At 48.8% G+C, this 20847-nt stretch overlaps 1 protein-coding gene across 2 annotated transcripts in view; it reads right to left on the bottom strand.

Moving 5' to 3' along the window:
• Window positions 1–20847, bottom strand: part of FOCAD (focadhesin) — a 334145-nt gene that overhangs the window by 159491 nt on the left and 153807 nt on the right. For both annotated transcript variants that reach the window (XM_075316251.1, XM_075316242.1), the window contains exons 17-18: window positions 19582–19632; window positions 14783–14866 (exon numbers count right to left, since the gene is read on the bottom strand). In XM_075316251.1, the coding sequence (XP_075172366.1) occupies window positions 14783–14866; window positions 19582–19632 (135 nt within the window). The remainder of the gene's footprint in view (window positions 1–14782; window positions 14867–19581; window positions 19633–20847) is intronic.

A 20847-nucleotide genomic window follows, 5' to 3' on the forward strand; every position in this document is an offset into this window, starting at 1 on the left:
TATGGAAGCTAGGTTTAATAAATGTGTGTCAATCATTATAATACTAAAGTGGCCACCAAGTGTCCGAATTCAGTAATGTGGTCCTGGTTTCCTGGCACAGTATCGGGGTATAACGGATCTGTTATCATTCATTGGTACTGGAAGAGACACAGGATATATATAGGAAGCAAGGTGGCTTTCATACAGGGGCCCTGTGGTTGGCATTGGATGGTATGTATAATTGGGCACTGTTGTAACAATACATACTCAGCTGATGAGGCTATGAAGGTACTACAATCTAATGGACACAAGTGTGCTGGGCATCTCGCTCTACCATCAGCAGGAAGGTTAGGAAAGTATAACTGGTACTGCTGAATGAGAACTTACAATCTATAAAAGTAAAACTTTGATTATTTGTGCGAGATTTTTTTTAAACCAGAAAATCTCTTTATGACTAAAGGTGGACATGTTTTTGGGCTCATCAATCGTGTAGCACATGAGAAGCTTAACTTGGTTCAGAATGGACAGGAAGCCCCTAATTGGCCGCATTTCATATATTCTTCCTTACCCGCATTCAAGCTAATGCTCCAACGACCCCCACTACAAAATAAAATGGAAGCCATCGTGCTGCAGAGCCTAGGGATACGAGTAGTCACTTGCTTTTAAGAAGATGAAAAAAAGTGTTAAAAAAGTTAAATATTATACAGTAAAAAAAATAGTAAAAAGTCTATACGTATAGGCAGACTTGTCTGGTCCATATAGGTTTGGACAAACAATGCTACAGCACTGTGCATCCGACTCTGCTGTTAAATAAAAAAAAAGAGAAGAACCCACTTCATTGTAAAAAAACAATCTTTTCCAAAAATAATAATTTTGGCTACAGTCAGACTAGACAAAGGCGGGCTTTACACTCTACGACATCGCTAGCATTTGCTGGCGATGTTGAGCGCGATAGCACCCTCCCCCGTCGTACGGCCGATATGTGGTGATCGCTGCCGTAGCGAACATTATCGCTACGGCAGCGTCACACGCACATACCTGCTGTGTGACGCCGCTCTGGCCGATTATCCGCCTCCTTTCTAAGGGGGCGGGTCGTGCGGCGTCACCGCAACGTCACACGGCAGCCGACCAATAGAAGCGGAGGGGTGGAGATGAGCGGGATGTAAACATCCCGCCCACCTATTTCCTTCCGCATTGCCGGTGGAGGCAGGTAAGGAGATGTTTGTCTCTCCTGCGGTGTCACACATAGCGATGTGTGCTGCCTCAGGAACAACAAACAACATCGCTAATAAGCAGAAAACGATTTATTTCAGGACGACCTCTCCGCGGCAAACTATTTTGCCCTCTTTTGCGATCGTTTAAGATCGCTCTTAAGTGTTACATAAACAACAAACAACAATACAAACAACGTGACCCCAACGATAATTCATTAACGATATCATAGCGTGTAAAGCCCGCTTTATAGTGAACACCAAACCCTTTGTCATCAGTGATGTTACCATGATAATACGTGGTATATCATCATGCAGAAGGTATATTACCATTAACCCTAAATCCTTCCAGTATTATGTTGGGTCTCTATGGTGGAAATATTTGGACCAGGGCTGTGAACTCTGTAAGCAAACCTCCATCATTATCCTTCTTCACAAATAGCTCATAATTAGTAAATACAAACTCACAGTAGTATGATCGGAACACCAATACCCATTATGTCTATGTAGATTTCAGGAGCCGGAGTGAGAATGTGTATAGATGTATTCAACAATACGCAAAAGAAGCAATCTAATGGGGTTTGTAATGTCTTTATATTGATTATGAACTCAGTATTGTGATTGGTAGTAATCACAACAATTTTACATTTATAACTTTGTGACTGATCCAATGGACAGATGATAAAGGTTTATTTTGGGAAAAATCTTAATATAATACAGTAGAATATTTAATACTGGTAAAGTGTGCAAAAGAAATGATGGTGAATGAATGAATGAATGAATGAATGAACGAACACAGTCAACAAAATGTCAAGTTCCAGGACACACATTATATACACTGCTCAAAAAAAAGAGAATTTTGTTTACTTACCGTAAATTCTTTTTCTTATAGTTCCGACATGGGAGACCCAGACCATGGGTGTATAGCTTCTGCCTCCGGAGGACACACAAAGTACTACACTAAAAAGTGTAGCTCCTCCCTCCGAGCATATACACCCCCTGGATGACCAAATCTAGCCAGTTTAGTGCAAAAGCTGAAGGAGGACATCCACCCACAAGTAGAGACAGAGCAAAACCCGGAACAACCGGAACCTCTGACTACAACAACAGCCGGTGAAAACACACGGAACAAGAAAACTGCCAACAGGCAACAGGGAGGGTGCTGGGTCTCCCATGTCGGAACTATAAGAAAAAGAATTTACGGTAAGTAAACAAAATTCTCTTTCTTCATCGTTCCTTATGGGAGACCCAGACCATGGGATGTCTCAAAGCAGTCCATGGGTGGGAATAAACAGAAAACTGAGAAGTAGGCAAAACCTAACTTCACAAATGGGCGACAGCCGCCTGAAGGATGCGTCTGCCCAAGCTCGCATCTGCCGAAGCATGAGCATGCACTTGGTAGTGCTTTGAAAAGGTGTGCAGACTAGACCAAGTGGCAGCCTGACAGACCTGCTGAGCCGTAGCCTGGTGCCTGAAAGCCCAAGAGGCACAGACAGCTCTGGTCGAGTGTGCCTTGATCCCCGGCGGGGGAGGCACCTGAGTATTCTGGTAGGCATCAGATATGGCCAACCTAATCCAACGAGCTAGGGTCGGTTTAGAAGCCGAGAGACCCTTGCGCTAACCTGTGGTCAGCACAAAAAGAGAGGTGCACCGCCTAAGAGCGGCGGTGCGTGACACATAGATCCGGAGCGCCCGCACCAGATCTAAAGTATGCAACGCTTTCTCAAAGCGATGAACAGGGGCCAGACAAAGGGAAGGCAATGAAATGTCCTGGTTAAGGTGGAAAGGAGACACCACCTTAGGAAGAAAGTCCTGAGTCGGACGGAGAACCACCTTGTCTTGGTGAAAAACCAAAAAAGGTGACTCCAAAGAGAGCGCGGCCAAATCAGAGACTCTCCTGAGAGAAGTTATGGCCACCAGAAAGACGACTTTCTGTGAAAGACGAAACAAAGAAACTTCCCTAAGAGGCTCAAACGGGTGTTTCTGTAAGGCCGTGAGGACCAGATTAAGGTCCCAGGGATCCAAAGGCCGCCAGTAAGGTGGAATGATGTGAGATGCGCCCTGCATGAAGGTGCGCACCTGAGCCAGTCGAGCGATACGCCGCTGAAAGAACACTGACAGAGCCGAGACCTGTCCCTTAAGAGAATTGAGGGATAGTCCTAGCTGCAGACCGGACTGTAGAAAGGACAGGATGGTTGGCAAGGAAAAAGGCCAAGGAGCATGGCCGGAAGAACGACACCAGGACAGGAAAATTCTCCAAGTCCTGTGGTAAATTTTTGCCGAGGAAGACTTCCGAGCCTGAGTCATAGTGGAGATGACTTCGGGAGGAATGCCGGAAGCCGTCAGGATCCAGGACTCAAGAGCCACGCCGTCAATCTGAGAGCCGCAGAATTCTGCCGGAAAAACGGACCTTGAGAGAGAAGGTCTGGGCGGTCCGGGAGACGCCACGGCACCTCTACGGACAGACGGAGCAGGTCTGGGTACCAAGCTCGCCTGGGCCAGTCTGGGGCGATGAGTATGACCCGACGGCCCTCCATTCTGATCTTGCGCAGGACTCTGGGCAAGAGAGCTAGAGGGGGAAACACGTAAGCCAGACGAAACTGGGACCAATCCTGAACCAGCGCGTCCGCTGCAAAGGCCTGAGGATCGTGGGAGCGAGCCACGTAAACCGGGACCTTGTTGTTGTGCCGGGATGCCATTAGATCCACTTCCGGAGTGCCCCACTTGCGGCAGATCGACCGGAACACTGCCTGATGCAGAGCCCACTCGCCGCTGTCCACGGTTTGACGGCTGAGATAATCTGCCTCCCAGTTTTCCACGCCTGGGATATGGACTGCGGATATGGTGGACTTGGAGTCCTCCGTCCACTGCAGGATGCGTTGAACCTCCAATATTGCCAGGCGGCTGCGAGTCCCACCCTGGTGATTGATGTAGGCAACTTCTGTCGCGTTTTCTGACTGTGCTCGAATGTGCTTGCCCGCCAACAGATGGTGAAAGGCTAAGAGAGCTAGAAGCACAGCTCTGATTTCCAGCACATTGATAGAGAGGGCCGATTCGGACTGAGTCCAAATGCCCTGTGCTCGGTGGTGGAGAAATACTGCTCCCCAGCCGGAAAGACTGTCATCCGTGGTGAGGATCACCCAGGACGGGGTCAGAAAGGAGCGTCCCTGAGACAGAGAGAGAGGCCGAAGCCACCACTGAAGAGAGCTCCTGGCTTGTGGCGACAGAGCCACCAACCTGTGCAAGGAAGAAATCCGCTTGTCCCAACAGCGGAGAATGTCCAGCTGCAGAGGACGCAGATGGAACTGGGCAAAGAGAACCGCTTCCATTGACGCCACCATCTGACCCAGCACCTGCATAAGGTGCCTGATGGAGTGACGGCGGGGCCTCAACAGAGAGCGCACCGCCAGATGGAGGGACTGCTGTTTGACTAAGGGCAGCTTGACAAGTGCCGGCAGAGTTTCGAATTGCATCCCTAGGTACGTGAGTTTTTGGGTCGGGGTCGGAGTGGACTTGGGCAGATTGACAAGCCACCCGAATTGAACAAGAGTGGCGAGAGTGAGCGAGACACTCCGCTGACAGTCTGCGCTGGATGAAGCCTTGACAAGAAGGTCGTCCAGGTAAGGAATTACTGCCAAACCCTGGAGGTGCAGGACCGCAACCACTGCTGCCATGACCTTGGTGAATACTCGAGGGGCCGTGGCTAACCCGAAGGGGAGAGCCACGAATTGGAAATGTTCCTCTCCGATTGCAAAACGTAGCCAACGCTGGTGTGAAACTGCAATTGGCACATGCAGATAAGCATCTCTGATGTCGATGGATGCCAGGAAATCTCCTTGGGTCATTGAGGCAATGACTGATCGCAGAGACTCCATGCGAAAATGCCGCACCTGAACATGCTTGTTGAGAAGCTTGAGATCCAGGATGGGCCGGAAGGAACCGTCCTTTTTGGGGACTAGGAAGAGATTTGAATAGAAACCTCTGAACCGTTCCCTGGCGGGAACTGGCACAATTACTCCGTTGGCTTGCAAGGATGCCACGGCCTGAGAGAAGGCAGCGGCCTTGGAGCAGGGGGGAGTTGACAGAAAAAATCTGTTTGGCGGGCTGGAAGAGAACTCTATCCTGTAGCCGTGGGAGATGATATCCCGCACCCACTGGTCGGAGACGTGTTGAAACCACATGTCGCCAAAGTGGGAGAGCCTGCCACCGACCAAGGACGTTGCTGGCTCGGCCAGATAGTCAAGAGGAGGCTGCCTTGGTGGCAGCAGCTCCTGCGGACCCTTGTGGACGCGGCTTCTTGCGCCAGGTGGGCTTCTGGTCCTTGGCCGAGTTAGTGGACGAGGCCGAGGGCTTAGAGGATGACCAGTGTGAGGTAGCGTGGTCGGCTGCGTAGCAGAAGACACGGGATCCAGGCACCAAGGGTCACAGCACACGGTTTATTGCACAAATCACAAGTCCAATACAGCATACACTTGTTTCTCCGGCAGATACTCAGGGAGTTGTGTTCACTCCCTCACACACTAGGCGACCACGCCCATCTTCCTGTTCCCTTTTAACCCTCCTTTCAGTCTGTAGGGAAACAGCATTAACCCCGGAGTGGAGTTACTTTCTATCATGGAGTGAGCACAACCGGGGCGAGACGTACCGGCCGTCATAGATAACCCCGGTCACAGTCTCACATACCCCCCCCTCAGTTCAAGCGTGCGGGGTTGAACTCCCGCCATCAAACACGGGCCGCGGGACAAGGCATCGGCGTTGCCCTGCAACCTACCGGCCCGGTGTTCAACCGTAAAACAGAAGTTCTGCAGAGAAAGGAACCACCGGGTAACCCGGGCATTCCGTTCCTTGGCGGACCTCATCCAGACCAGCGGAGAGTGATCAGTCACCAAGCGAAACCGCCGCCCCAGCAGGTAATAGCGCAGGGACTCCAAGGCCCACTTAATCGCCAGGCACTCCTTCTCCACTACGTTATAATTCCGCTCAGGAGGGGTGAGCTTCCTACTCAAGAAGGTGACGGGGTGTTCCTCCCCCTTAACCACCTGAGACAGCACTGCCCCCAGACCGACCTCAGAGGCATCAGTCTGTACTATGAACTCCTTCCGGAAATCAGGGTTGACAAGAACGGGTTGTCCGCACAGGACCCCCTTCAGGGCCCGGAAGGAGTCCTCGGCCTGCGGAGTCCAGCGCACCATGACGGACTTCTTGCCTTTGAGAAGGTCCGTCAAGGGGGCCGATAGTCCCGCAAAATCCTTTACAAACCTCCTGTAGTACCCCACAATACCCAGGAAAGCCCTAACCTGCTTCGTGGTCAGGGGTCTAGGCCACTTCTAGATCGCCTCCACTTTGTTAATTTGGGGCTTAATCACTCCTTGGCCTATTACATAGCCCAAGTAGCGGGCTTCCGTGAGCCCCAACGCACATTTCTTGGGATTGGCTGTCAATCCGGCTGTTCGGAGCGCGTCCACCACCGCTTGTACCTGTTCCAAGTGGGTCTGCCAATCGGAGCTGTAAATAATGATGTCATCAAGATACGCTGATGCATACGCCTGGTGGGGTTCCAGCACCAAGTCCATCAACCTCTGGAATGTGGCCGGAGCGCCGTGTAACCCAAAAGGCAAGACAACATAGTGGAAGAGACCCTCCGGCGTAACAAAAGCGGTTTTCTCCTTTGCGGACTCCGTCAGTGGCACCTGCCAGTACCCCTTGGTCAGGTCGAGCGTGGTGAAGTATCGCGCCTGTCCCAGCCTATCAATCAGCTCATCCACCCGGGGCATGGGGTAGAGATCGAACTTGGATACTTCGGTCAATCTCCTAAAGTCATTGCAGAACCTTAAGGAGCCATCGGGTTTTGGTATTAGGACAATAGGACTAGCCCATTCACTCCGGGATTTTTTGATGACCCCTAGTCGTAGCACTGTCTTCACTTCCTCTGATATGGCTTGTCTTCGAGCCTCCGGTACCCGGTATGACTTCAGGCGTACCTTCAGGTGAGGCTCGGTGACAATGTCATGTCGTATCAGACTTGTCCTACCGGGCAGCTCGGAGAAAACATCGGGGTTCTGCTGAACCAGCCGTCTGGCCTCTCGCCTCTGTTGCTTGGTGAGGGCTTCTCCAATCCTTACTTCCGGTTCGTCCTCTCCGGAGGGCGCTGGAGCCGGGGTTGAATGACCCGAAGAGGAGGGAGATGGGGATAAATCAACCATCAGGCTTTCCCGTTCCTGCCAAGGTTTTAATAGGTTGACATGGTATATTTGTTCAGGTTTCCGCCTACCGGGCTGCAATACCTTATAGTTGACCACCCCGACTCTTTCCTTTATCTCGTAGGGGCCTTGCCACTGAGCCAGGAATTTACTCTCCGCCGTGGGGATTAATACCAACACCCGATCCCCGGGTTTAAAGGTCCGCACGGTGGCTTGTCTATTGTAGCGGCCGCTTTGCGCGGCCTGAGCCTCCTGTAAATGCTCCTTCACAATTGGCATGACCGCGCTTATGCGGTTCTGCATTCCTAAAATGTGTTCAATCATACTTTTATGGGGGGTGGGCTCCTGCTCCCAGGTTTCTTTTGCCAGGTCCAACAATCCCCGGGGATGTCGCCCGTATAACAACTCAAAAGGCGAAAACCCCGTGGATGCCTGTGGCACCTCTCGGATGGCAAACATCAAATAGGGAAGCATCATATCCCAGTCTTTCCCGTCTTTTGAAATCACCCTTTTTAGCATGGTTTTCAGGGTTTTATTGAAACGCTCGACTAAACCGTCCGTTTGAGGATGATACACAGACGTACGCAACTGCTTGATCTGGAGTAGCCGGCACAGCTCTTTGGTCACTTTAGACATGAATGGGGTCCCCTGATCCGTAAGGATCTCCTTGGGCAACCCCACCCGGCAGAACACAGCAAACAACTCCCGAGCTATAAGCTTTGCTGCAGTATGTCTGAGAGGTATCGCCTCTGGATACCGGGTGGCATAGTCAACGATCACTAGGATGTGTTGGTGCCCTCGAGCGGACTTTACGAGGGGCCCCACCAGATCCATCCCTATCCGTTCAAAAGGGACTTCTATAATGGGTAAGGGCACCAACGGACTGCGAAAGTGGGCCAGGGGTGCGGTAAGCTGACACTCCGGGCAGGTTTCACAGAACCGTTTTACCTCCCCAAAGACCCCGGGCCAATAGAACCTTTGCAATATTCGCTCCTGCGTTTTCTTGACCCCTAGGTGGCCACTCATCAGGTGTTTATGAGCCAAGTCGAGAACCCGCCGGCGATACGGCTGGGGCACCACCAACTGCTCTACCCCCACGCCCCTTATTTCATCTACCCGGTAGAGTAAATCTTGCTTCAGGGCGAAATGGGGGTACCTTACCTGGGCACCTGGTAGCTGTGCCACCCCGTCAACCACTGTCACCCGACTTCGAGCATGTATTAACGTAGGGTCCTGGAGTTGGGCTGTCCCAAACGTATCCGGGGACGCCTCCAACTCCGGGATGGGCTCAACCATCTCAGCCTCTCCTGCCAATACCTCTAGGGGTGACCTATCGGGTTCACACTCTGTCCCTATCATGGTGACCCCTACGGCAGGCGTCCCGGATTCGGGATTGTCGGGCTCAGGTCCCGGACGGTCCAATACCTGAAGGGACTTAGGAGGCCCCTTCCATAGAGTCCAAAAATACGGCAGATCCCTTCCTAGGATCACGTCATAGGGAAGAGAGTTCATAAGTCCCACCTCATGTTGCACCTGTCCGCAGGGTGCTGTGATGGTGACAACCCCCGTGGGATAGTCTCGTCGGTCCCCATGTATGCAAACCACCCCCACGGTACGCCCTGTGGCCTTTATGTTAGCCCTTAGGGTTGATCGCACAAGGGTCACTAAGCTTCCGGAATCCAACAAGCCTGTAACCGGACGTCCATTCACCTGTATTTGGCACAAGTGGGGCTCAGTTTCCGGGGAGACAAGGTCCGCGGTATATACCGCCTGAGCATACATTGAACCCCGTCGGGTAACCCCACAATCCATGGGCTCCGTGGTGAGTGGGCACTGGGCCTCCATATGTCCCACCCGCTGGCATCGCCAACATCTAATAGGGAAGGATACCTCCTTGACGAGTTGTCGTTTAGGGTACATAGCCTTCCGGACCGCAGGGACGGCGGGCGCGACCTCAGACGGAACGGTAACGGACTCCCGCACCGGTGTCAGCGGTGGGTCCTTGGCCCGAGGCTTGGAGGGGCCGGACCGACGGGCGGCACGCGAAGTCTCAGTGTCCCGTATCAAGTCCTGCGTAGCCACATGCCGCTCCACCAGAGCTACTAATTGGTCCAGGGTACTTGGGTCGCCCTGTCCTACCCACCGTTGAATGGTGACGGGTAAGGTACGCACAAAGCGATCCACCACTACCCTTTCCACCATTTGCACAGGGCTCAGAGTGTCAGGCTGCAACCACTTCTTTACCAGATGCAACAAGTCATAGGCCTGGGAGCGTACGGGTTTGGCTTCCTCATAGAACCACTGATTTACCCGCTGAGCCCGTACATAGGTATTCACCCCCAACCGAGCAAGTATTTCGGCTTTCAGGGTCGCATAGTCTATGGCGTCCTCGGTACAGAGGTCCAGGTACGCTTTTTGGGGCTCCCCCGTCAGATAGGGCGACAATACCTCAGCCCACTGGGGGGTCGGCAACTTTTCCCGCTCGGCCACCCGCTCAAACACCGCCAGGAACGCTTCCACATCATCCCCCGGGCTCATCTTTTGCAACGCTTGTCTGACCGTTTTCCGGACGCTGCCGTCGTCACCCGGTCCCGGGGTTGTTGCTGCCGGTCCGGCACGGATCGCCTTGGCCAGGAGAACCATCTGTTCTTGATGTCTTTGTTCCTGCAATTGCAAGGCTTGCTGCTGACGTGCATTGGCCTGAACCAGCTGCTTTAGTATGTCCTCCATGGCGTCGCCGGGTTTGGGCTGTAGTATAGCCGCTTGAATCCAGGACATGTGCTACCGGGTCACCAGAAATGGAAGCTACACCTCACCGGGCTGGCATGCCCGCCGATTCTCCACCATATGTGAGGTAGCGTGGTCGGCTGCGTAGCAGAAGACACGGGATCCAGGCACCAAGGGTCACAGCACACGGTTTATTGCACAAATCACAAGTCCAATACAGCATACACTTGTTTCTCCGGCAGATACTCAGGGAGTTGTGTTCACTCCCTCACACACTAGGCGACCACGCCCATCTTCCTGTTCCCTTTTAACCCTCCTTTCAGTCTGTAGGGAAACAGCATTAACCCCGGAGTGGAGTTACTTTCTATCATGGAGTGAGCACAACCGGGGCGAGACGTACCGGCCGTCATAGATAACCCCGGTCACAGTCTCACACCAGTTAGAGGAACGAAAGGAACGAAACCTCGACTGGTTCCTGCCCTGGACAGGTTTCCTGGCTTTAGTCTGTGGCAAGGAAGTACTCTTCCCGCCAGTAGCCTCCTTAATAATTTCATCCAGCTGTTCACCGAACAGCCTAGACCCAGCAAATGGGAGCCCAGCAAGGTACTTTGAGGAAGCATCCGCCTTCCACTCACGAAGCCACAAGATCCTGCGGATAGCGAGGGAATTGGCGGAGGCCACCGCAGTGCGGTGAGAGGCCTCCAGCATGGCAGACATGGCGTAGGCTGAAAAGGCTGAAGCCTGGGAAGTTAAAGCAACCAATTCAGGCATAGAGTCCCTAGTGAGGGTATGCATCTCCTCCAGAGAAGCAGAGATGGCTTTGAGAGCCCACACTGCTGCAAAAGATGGGGAGAACGAGGCCCCTGTCGCCTCATAGACAGACTTGGCCAGGAGGTCAACCTGGCGGTCAGTGGGATCCTGGAGTGAGGTGCCATCAGCCACAGATACAACTGTCCGGGCTGAGAGTCTAGACACCGGAGGGTCCACCTTTGGTGAGAGAGCCCACTCCTTGACCACCTCTGGTGGAAAAGGAAAACGGTCATCAGAACCACGCTTTGGGAAGCGTTTGTCAGGACAGGCTCTGGGCTTGGACACAGTGGTCTGAAAACTGGAGTGGTTAAAGAACACACTCCTTGGTCTCTTAGGCAAAGTAAACTGGTGCTTTTCTGCCAGAGAGGTTTGCTCCTCTGATACTGGCGGATTGAGGTCCAGAACAGTATTAATGGACGCAATCAAATCACTAACATCTGCATCCCCCTCAGTCAGATCAATGGGGCACATAGAGGTAGCGTCCGAGCCCCCAGTAAAGACATCCTCCTCGTCCTGCGAATCGGCTCGTGAATCGGAGCCGCGGGACGAGGAAGGAGAGGGGTCCCTGCGTTTCCTTTTAGGAGGACGGGGTCTGGGAGCAGATGAAGAATCCTCTGTGAGCTCTGGAGAGCGAGCCGAAGCAGCAGAGGCACCCTGTGAAGGGGGCTGATGCATGCTCAGCAGAGTCCGGGACAGCTCTCCCATGGAGTCAGCAAAGGACTGGGAGATAGACTTAGTAAACAATTCTACCCAAGCCGGGGGTTCAGCCACCGGGGCCGGAGCAGCCTGAGGGACCACTGGGGAGACTCCAGGCTGAGGCACCACCATGTTAGAGCAGGCATCACAATGAGGATATGTGCTCGGTTCAGCCAGTACGAGCTTACATGCAGTGCATATTGAGTACAGCCTTGCAGCCTTGCTCCTAGTGTGAGACATGCTGCTGAGGTGGGGGCTCTGCAGTAAGAACACACTCCTTCAGAATGACCCCCAGAGAGTGTATAATAAAGTCCACAACCAGAGGTTGTGGCTTACCAGACCGTTTGTGTGCCCTCCGGATCCCACAACTCAGACCCCCAGACAGGTTGCAGAGATGCAGCAGCCAGCGCCGATCAGTGTGAGAACGCTGATAAAATGGCACCGGAGTGAGGAGGGGGGGGCGGGGCCTAGTCCAAGAGCGGGAACCGGAGGGCCAAGGGGATATACAGGGGAGGGAAACATCTCCTCAGAGAGGAGTGTCCTCCCCTCTGCTGAACGGCCGGTGGGCGGCGCCGCACTGTCCCTCTGCATGACTGACATGCAGGGGCAGTGAAACCAAAAGTAGGCCGCAGCTGAAGCCGGGGACTAAATTTTACAGTGCGGCCGGCGAGCAGGCACCCTCGGCGCGGTTCTCAGGGGAAACCCAGAGAACCGGCCGGAAATGTCACCAAAATAACTAACACACTTTCCCCAACAATAAAAAATGCAAGGGACCCCCTGACAATAACGTCTCAATACTTAGCTTGAGAGACGCAGGGCCAGGTCCCTGAGGGATGAGTGCTCCGTCCGGTAGGGTCCTGAGAGGGCTGCGGATGGAGACCGGTCTCCTGCAAAGCAGTGAGAACCGTGCTGGCTCCCACTTCAAGCCAGAGCCCGAGGGATGGTGAAGGAGCGCGGCATGTAAAGGCTCCAGCCTTGAAATCAACCTTAACAGCACCGCCGACACAGTGGGGTGAGAAGGGACATGCCGGGAGTCCAGCTTGGACCCGCTTTTCTTCCAACTCTTTAAAATCAAAAATCAAAAATCAGATGAAAATGCATGTGTGATCCTCCTGAACACAAAGCATTGAACTGGCTAGATTTGGTCATCCAGGGGATGTATATGCTCGGAGGGAGGAGCTACACTTTTTAGTGTAGTACTTTGTGTGTCCTCCGGAGGCAGAAGCTATACACCCATGGTCTGGGTCTCCCATAAGGAACGATGAAGAAAATGGGAACACTGAAATAACACATCCTACATCTGAATGAATGAAATATTCTCATCGAATACTTTTGCTCCGTACAAAGTTGAATGTGCTGACAACCAAAATCACACAAAAATCAGTCATGGAAATCAATTGTTTTAACCAATTGAGGCCTGGATTTGAAGAAAAACACACATACAAAATAAAAGTGGAAACAAGTCAAAATGAGGCTCAGTATTGTGTGTGGCCTCCACGTGCCTGTATGACCTCCCTACAATGACTGGGCAGGCTCCTGATGAGGAGGCAGATGTTCTCCTGAGGGATCTCCTCCAAGACCTAAATTAAAGCATCAGTCATCTCATGGACAGCCTGTGGTGAAATGTGGCATTGCTGTATGAATTGAAACATGATGTCTCAGATGTGATCGATTGGATTTAGGTTTGGTGAACGGGTGGGCCAGTCCATTGCATCAAAGCCTTCATTATGCAGAAACTGCTGACACATTTGATCAACATGAGGCCTAACATTGTTATGCATCAAAAGGAACCCAAAGCCCACAGCACCTGCATATGGTCTCACAACGGGTCTGAAGATCTCATCCCGGTACCTAATGGCAGTCAGAATACCTCTGGCTACTACAAGGAGGGCTGTGCAGCCCTCCAAAGAAATGCCACCCCATACCATTACTGTCCCACTGCCAAACCAGTCATCCTGGAGGATGTTGCAGGCAGCAGATCGCTCTCCACGGCGTCTCCAGACTCTGTCATGTCTGTCACAAGTGCGCAGTGTGAACCTGCTCTCATCTGTGAAGAGCACAGGGTGCCAATGTTGAATCTGCCAAGCTGGGTGTTCTCTGGCAAATGCCAATCGCCATGCACAGTGTTGGGCTGTTAGCATAACACCCACTTGTGGACGTCAGGCCCTCATACCACCCTTATGGAGTATGTTTCTGACACTTTGAGCAGACACATGGATATTAGTGGCCTGCTGAAAGTCAATTTGCAGGCTATGGCCCTGCTCTTTCGGTTCCTCCTTGCACAAAGGAGGAGGTAGCGGTCCTACTGCTGGGTTGTTGCCCTCCTATGGCCCCCTCCACATCTCCTGATGTACTGGCCTCTCTCCTGGTATCTGCTCCATGCTCTGGACACTGCTGACAGACACAGCTAAGCTTCTCACCACAGCTAGCATTGATGTATCATCCTGGATGACTTGCTCTACCTGAGCAACTTCTGTGAGTTGTAAACACTGTCTCATGCTACTTCTAAGGGTGAAAGCAATGACAAAATGCAAAAGGAACCAAAACAACAGCCAAAAAGGACGAGAACAGAGAAATGGTCTGTGGTCACCACCTACAGAACCACTACTTTATAGGGGCTACCTTGCCAATTGCTTATTATTTGTACCTGTTTTTTGTTCCATTTGCCCAACAGCAGGAAAAATTGATTCACAATCAGTGTTGCTTCATAACTGGAGAGGTTGATTTCACAGAAGTGTGATTCATTTAGAGATAGGCTATGTGCCCACGTTGCGTTCTGTCCCTGCAGAAATTTCTGCAGCGATTTGAACAGCACGTGTGCTTCAAATTGCTGCAGAAACACTGCGTATTGAAAAGCCAATTTCATGTGCTCTGGATGCAGCCCCCACCATAGACAGAGCGGGACCTGCATCCAAAGCTCATGAAAGAAGTAACATGTTGCTTTTTAGAACACAGCGATTTGGCAGCATGCAAATTGCTGCATTCTAAAACGCAACGTGCGCATAATGCACAATCTTCATAGATTGTGCTGGGGACGCAGGACGCATGCAGTTACGCTGCGGTGCAATACGCACACGTGGGCACAGAGCCATACATTGTGTTGTTCATGTGTTCCCTTTATTTTTTTGAGCAGTGTATATATAATATTACACAACTAACCTGTTCAGGAAGATGAAGTATGGTGTGTTCATCGGAGCCAAACTCACAGAGAGATTTGTAAGCAGACGAGCTCACAATAAGATCCTGTCAAAAAAAGAAAAAGAAGACATAGTATAAAAAAGGTACCATCCACAATATATTGCTCCAATGCACCGTTAATATATGAGAAATACATTGAATGCATCAGTAAAAATCACCTTCAACAGAACTTACTTATAGCTTCCATATTAGAGACGGTTAGTAGATTGTGTGATCTAACAAGGGTTGAGCTATAGGTGTCCAAAGTAAAGAATCACAGATTGCTTTTCACTCCTTAGTGCAAAGTTGTACAACTATTAGGAACTAATTACATAATCTACATACATAATTGCCAGTTTCTGTAACCCTATTCCGGCATGCACAATGGCATTGTCAGTTGTGCAGGCGCAGTTCGAACTGCATCTGTGCAAGTGACATCCACGTCACCGCAGCTTCCGGGCACAAACTGCGCATCCGCAAGTAGCGGTGACGTTACCGCTCTTACCACAGACGCAATGCATGCATACACTGAACACAGTCACACACACACGCCTGGATACTCACCTGTCCCTAGCGATGCGGTCCCCGGCACTGAAGTCCCCAGCGCTGCTCCTGCTTCTAGCTCCTCAGTGCAGTGAATATTCAGTGAGTATAATCAGCTGGGGTCAGGAGCGGGAGGCAGCAGAGCCAGACACAGCAGAGACAGGAGACAGACACAGCAGAGACCGGAGAGAGAGATAGCAGAGACAGCGGAGAGAGCGAGAGAGAGAAAGAGAGAATACACACACATACACACACATATATACACAGACAAATCGTTCACACAGCGTACAGCCATATACACACACATGTACACAGATGACACGTACACACAGCGTACAGCCTCACACACACACACACACACAGACGACACGTACACACAGCACAGCTCAAGAAACACAACACCAGATACCAGTATACAGCACACAACAAGGAATAAACAGTGCACAAGGGTGAAAGATATCAAATAACGCAACACATACAATACACAAATGTGGAACGATGACATACAACAGATATGTTCGAAAGCGCAAACAGTGACACATGTCCACTGCTCCGGTCAGCACCACTAAGCATAGACAGATGTTCATTTCACCACACTCCCGATGCGATAGTATCGTGCCTATTTCTAGTTGAGAAATAAATGCAGCTGAAAATCAGTGGAAGGTTAAAAATCTCTGAATGTAGTAGATCTAAGCTCGGGTGTACATGTGATTCAGCCTGACATTTTGTATACTACAAATAAAGCAATAACAAAAAAATATAACATTCAAAGTTACATTATCCTGGGCATCAAAACCAGATCCAGGCATGAGCGCTGGCAGGGTCCATTTACTATAATGATGCAGGTGTGTGCTCTATCGTGCAATATTTTGGCCGGTACACACCTTTTGGTGGCGGGCAGCAAGGCGTAGTCCACTTGATATGATAGACTACAAAGTTGCTTATTTTCATGTGTACCTTTGATTTATGAAATAAAAGTTAAAATGAAGGCTACTATTTAACCCGTTCCTTCTTCCTTTCGCAGGCATTTTTTGTTTTTGACGGGTGTTGTTTCCTCCCTTTGTTCAGAGAGCCATAACTTTTTATTCTTCCACTGATCTAGTTGTATGTTGTCTTGCTTTCTTGCAAAACAAATTGTAGCTTTCACAAAGAAAAAAATATAGGTTCCGCACACCTTTTGTACAGAAATCCTCTATGTGGCCAATATACAGCTATATACCGTACATACACAGTACATAAACACACTGCGATTAATGAAAACATGAACATTGCTATAAACATTAAAAGGAATCTGTCAGCAGGTTTTTGCCACCTAATCTGAGAGCAGTATAATGTAGGGGCAGACCCCCTGATTCTAGCGGTGTGTCACTTACTGGGCTGCTTAGTGTAGCTTTGATAAAATCACTGATTAATCAGCAGTAGATTAACATTAGAGGACTACTTGGCTTGCTGCAGGTAGTCCAGCATATTCATGAGCTCTGTATAACTGCTAGATCTGAAGCAGAGAAAACATTGATTTTATAAAAATGAAAGCAAACAGCTCAGTAAGTGACACATCGCTGGAATCAGGGTCTCTGCAGCTACATTATACTGCTCTCAGATGGAGGCAAAAACCTGGTGACAGATTCCCTTTAAAAACATAAGGTACTTGAGGACCATCCATATTTAGGTACTCCTTGATACGATTGGATGGATTTTGCACTCTTTCATCCAAAATCGCTAACCAAATATCTTACGCTTTAATATTTATAGAAATATTGGAGTTCATGTATTCATTAATGGCAGTGTGCTGAGGCACTGTGAAGTTAGAAGTTGTAGCTTTCAATTACACCCTTCATTTTACCATTCAATGTACTGAAAACGGGGAAAAATATTCTGCAATGGTTATTTGGGTTTTGTTTTTACACCATACATTCCGTGATAAAAATAAATGTAAACCATGATTCTCCAGGTCAATAAGATGATCACCTATACCAAATTTGAAGGAAAAAACATCAGAAATGTATATATAAAAACATTTTAGTTTGTGTAGCCATATTATGAGACTCAAAACATGTTTGTTTTTCCATCAATTGAGCTGGTGAAGGTTTGATTTTGCTCAACAAGCTAACAGACTTATAGATACCATTTTTGGCTATACACAAAGTTTTGATAAGTTTTTATTGTATTTTTTTTGTTTAGTGATGAGTAGTGACTAAAAAAAACAAAACATTTCTTGCTTTTACATTTTTTTTCTTGTTACAGCATTTAGTGATCGATTTAATTATTTCTATATGTTGATAGATCCGACTTTTATGAACGCAAAAGATACCAAATATGTTTACATGTTTTAATTTCGTTATACTCAATAAGGGGGGAAAAGAAGGTGATTTGAACATATGCGCGCGCACACATACATACTTACAGACACACACACACACACACACACACACACACACACACACACACACACACACACACACTTATTTATTTTTTTACTTAATTCTTTAGTCCCCTGAGGGGACCACAGTATACCAGTATATAGTGTAAATCTCAGTCTCATATGAACCTCAGCATATAAGCTGAGTTTAAGTCAATTACCAAGCTGGTTGCAAAGGCTGGCACCAGCAGGCTGATGATCCATTGGCGTCCTGCAAGTGCATTCACAGCAAGCCAATGGGAGCCAGTAAGCACAAGCAGCTTTGTGGGTGTTATTTAAATGCCGCTGTCAAAGATAGACAGAGGCTTCTAAATGGTTACCAGACATGGCAAAAGCTTATCTCTTGCTGCAGCTGTTAGAGACAGATGTCGGCTATGTAAAATGGCCAGTATCAACCTTGTGATGAGAGAGCTTAAAGGGAACCTTACAGGAGCAATATGCACCCAGAACCAAAAGCAGTTCTGGGTGCATATTGCTAATCCCTGCCTACCCGTCCCTGTATACACTAGCATAGATAAAGAGATATTTAGAACAAGTATTCCTAAAGATCTTTTATCGTATGCTAATGAGCAAGGGGACTAGTCCCAAGGGTGTTATATTCCCCGACTAGTCCGCTGTCTTAGCATGTTAGCACACCCACAGGTGCAGCATCAGCAGCGGTGCCACGCGTACCTGTGTTCGCTGTCAACGCTCTTCTGAATGCCAGACATTTCCAGTCATGCACAGTAGACCTCTCTGAAGCCAGGACGCGTACACCCAGCTTCATACTGTGCATTACTGGAAATGCCTGGCATTCAGAAGTCTGGTTACAGCCAATACAAGCATGTGCTGCACCGCTGAATGAATAGCATGTTAGTACACCCCTGTGAGTGTACTAACATGCTAAGAGAGCAAACTAGTTGCGGCATATAACGCCCTTGGGACTAGTCCCCTCGCTCATTAGCATACGATAAAAGATCTTTAGAAATACTTTTTCTAAAGATCTCTCTAACTATGCTAGTGTATACAGGCACGGTTAGGCAGGGATAAGCAATATGCATCCAGAACTGCTTGTGGTTCTGGGTGCATATTGCACCTGACAGGTTCCCTTTAACGCCTGAAGAACCTCCACATGCGATCACCCTAAAAACAGAGTACATATACGTGGCACAACGTTAAGGGCTCAATGTGATTTGCACCATAATTTGGAAACCGGAAAGGGATCTGTATAGAAAATAAGAAGCATGGGTCCCACTGTAAAAAATTATTATCAGTAGCCCAAGTGGTTAGGTGACTTAATCATAACTTCTGGTCCTTGTTAAGTGCACTGGAGCAGAGAAGCCTGAAGTTTTGGAAGAGTGTCTAACACTTTATTTTGGCTAATATTCAAAAAGTGGTGAAAAACCTCTTGAAACTGTCCACCCTTAGTTGACAGTTATTCTTATAAATGCTCCTTACACATGCGTGCTTGGCAGAATGTGCAAGTGTGTACAATAGGAAGATGTGATTGAGCCGCAGTCTTATGTCCTGCAAGTAAAAAAGGATCTAGCACGTTATTATAAGACATGCCAGATATTTTTCCCTCTACATCCACTGTTGGAGGAGTGTTGGGAAACCGTCTCACACATTAGAAAAATGAAAAGTATTATGGCCTTGTACAATAGCAAAATGATTATTTTGCATTGATCAGACCTATTCCAGGATTGAATCTAAATGGTATGTTTCGAACGACACAATGTTGCTAGAAATTAGGTCTCTGAGCCGGGATTTATTTTATAACTTGCTATAAATCCATTAAAATGGTCCTGAACTAAAATCAAAACCCAAACATATGACTTACTTTAGTCTGAGTATGAGTCCAAAGAATGCCGAGTATATCCGCTTTAAATTTCTAAAAAAGAAGAAAACAGACTATCAAATACCATTTATTACATTTCTAAGTTTGTAGATTTAAGATGTGCCAGGGAGCAGTAACCATTCTGTTACTGGGGGAAGGGACATTTAATAACACTAAAGAAAATAAAAAATAAAGGTTTCATGAATTTGGAGAGGTTTGTCGCTTCCTGTCCCATTTCTACTCATTCATTCATTCACCAAAACTGGCGTAGCGCACGCTCAGGCTACACCAATCAGGAAATAAAAGGTGCCAAATTCCTTAAAGGCGCATGCTACTTAATGAATTTGGCACACGTCCTCTGTAGAGTGCACCTCCGTGAAATACTTCTCCAGTCACTGACCAGTCATACAAAACTCCAGCATTTTGTATTTATGATGGGAAGCATTATAACGCCCCGTGCTACCCTGGCTCTGCCCCCAGCTCCAACCATTTTGGTGGAGCTGATTCAAACTGCCATGAACACATCAAAAGTCGCAACTTTTTTGCAAAGCTCCCCGCTGCGCAAGAAGACTACGCTTTATCACAGCTTTTATGACAGTTCTCTAACATGAAAGCTTTGATGAATCAGCCCCAAAGTGACAATGTTAAAATAATGTCATTACTAGAGACCCCACTACACTTTAGATGCAAGTTGACCAAACCCAACTATTTATGTGGGACTGGCCTATTATGTGTATGGGGGCCTCCCAACTCTCCCTCAAGGAGATGACAGGGATTGAAAAATCAGGCAGTTAGAATTTCAGAAAACGATCCTTTTGTTTTCATGTGTGGTAAGATGCTGTCAAAAGTGTTTGACAGAGGCTTTCTTTTCTTTCTCCGTTCAAGGCACATGAACGCTGAGCCATGCTGAGTGTTCCTCTGTATAAGGGTACTAGCTGTTCCCAGCCAGCTAACGCTCGGCATGCCCATTCCTATCTAATTAATGCTGCTGGTGATTAATTAAACTAAAGTTAATAATGACAACATTTAGTAGAGTTAAAGTGGTTGAATTACGTGGAGAGGAAGTTGATAATTGTCGACTGGCAACAAAAACGTGACGTGAAAAATGCTGGGAGTTGCAATTTAGCATTACGCGGCCTTCGTCTGTCATTGGCTGAATGAGCTCAGCTTGAGGTGTGTGAGTGTGCAATGTACACAACAGGATTTGTGTCTGTGCTTACAGGACCTGTGATGATGTCACATGGAGGAGAGGAGTCACGGGTCACATGA

The sequence above is a fragment of the Anomaloglossus baeobatrachus genome, chromosome 1 (genome assembly GCF_048569485.1).
Source record: "Anomaloglossus baeobatrachus isolate aAnoBae1 chromosome 1, aAnoBae1.hap1, whole genome shotgun sequence".
NCBI classification, from domain to species: Eukaryota; Metazoa; Chordata; class Amphibia; order Anura; family Aromobatidae; genus Anomaloglossus; species Anomaloglossus baeobatrachus.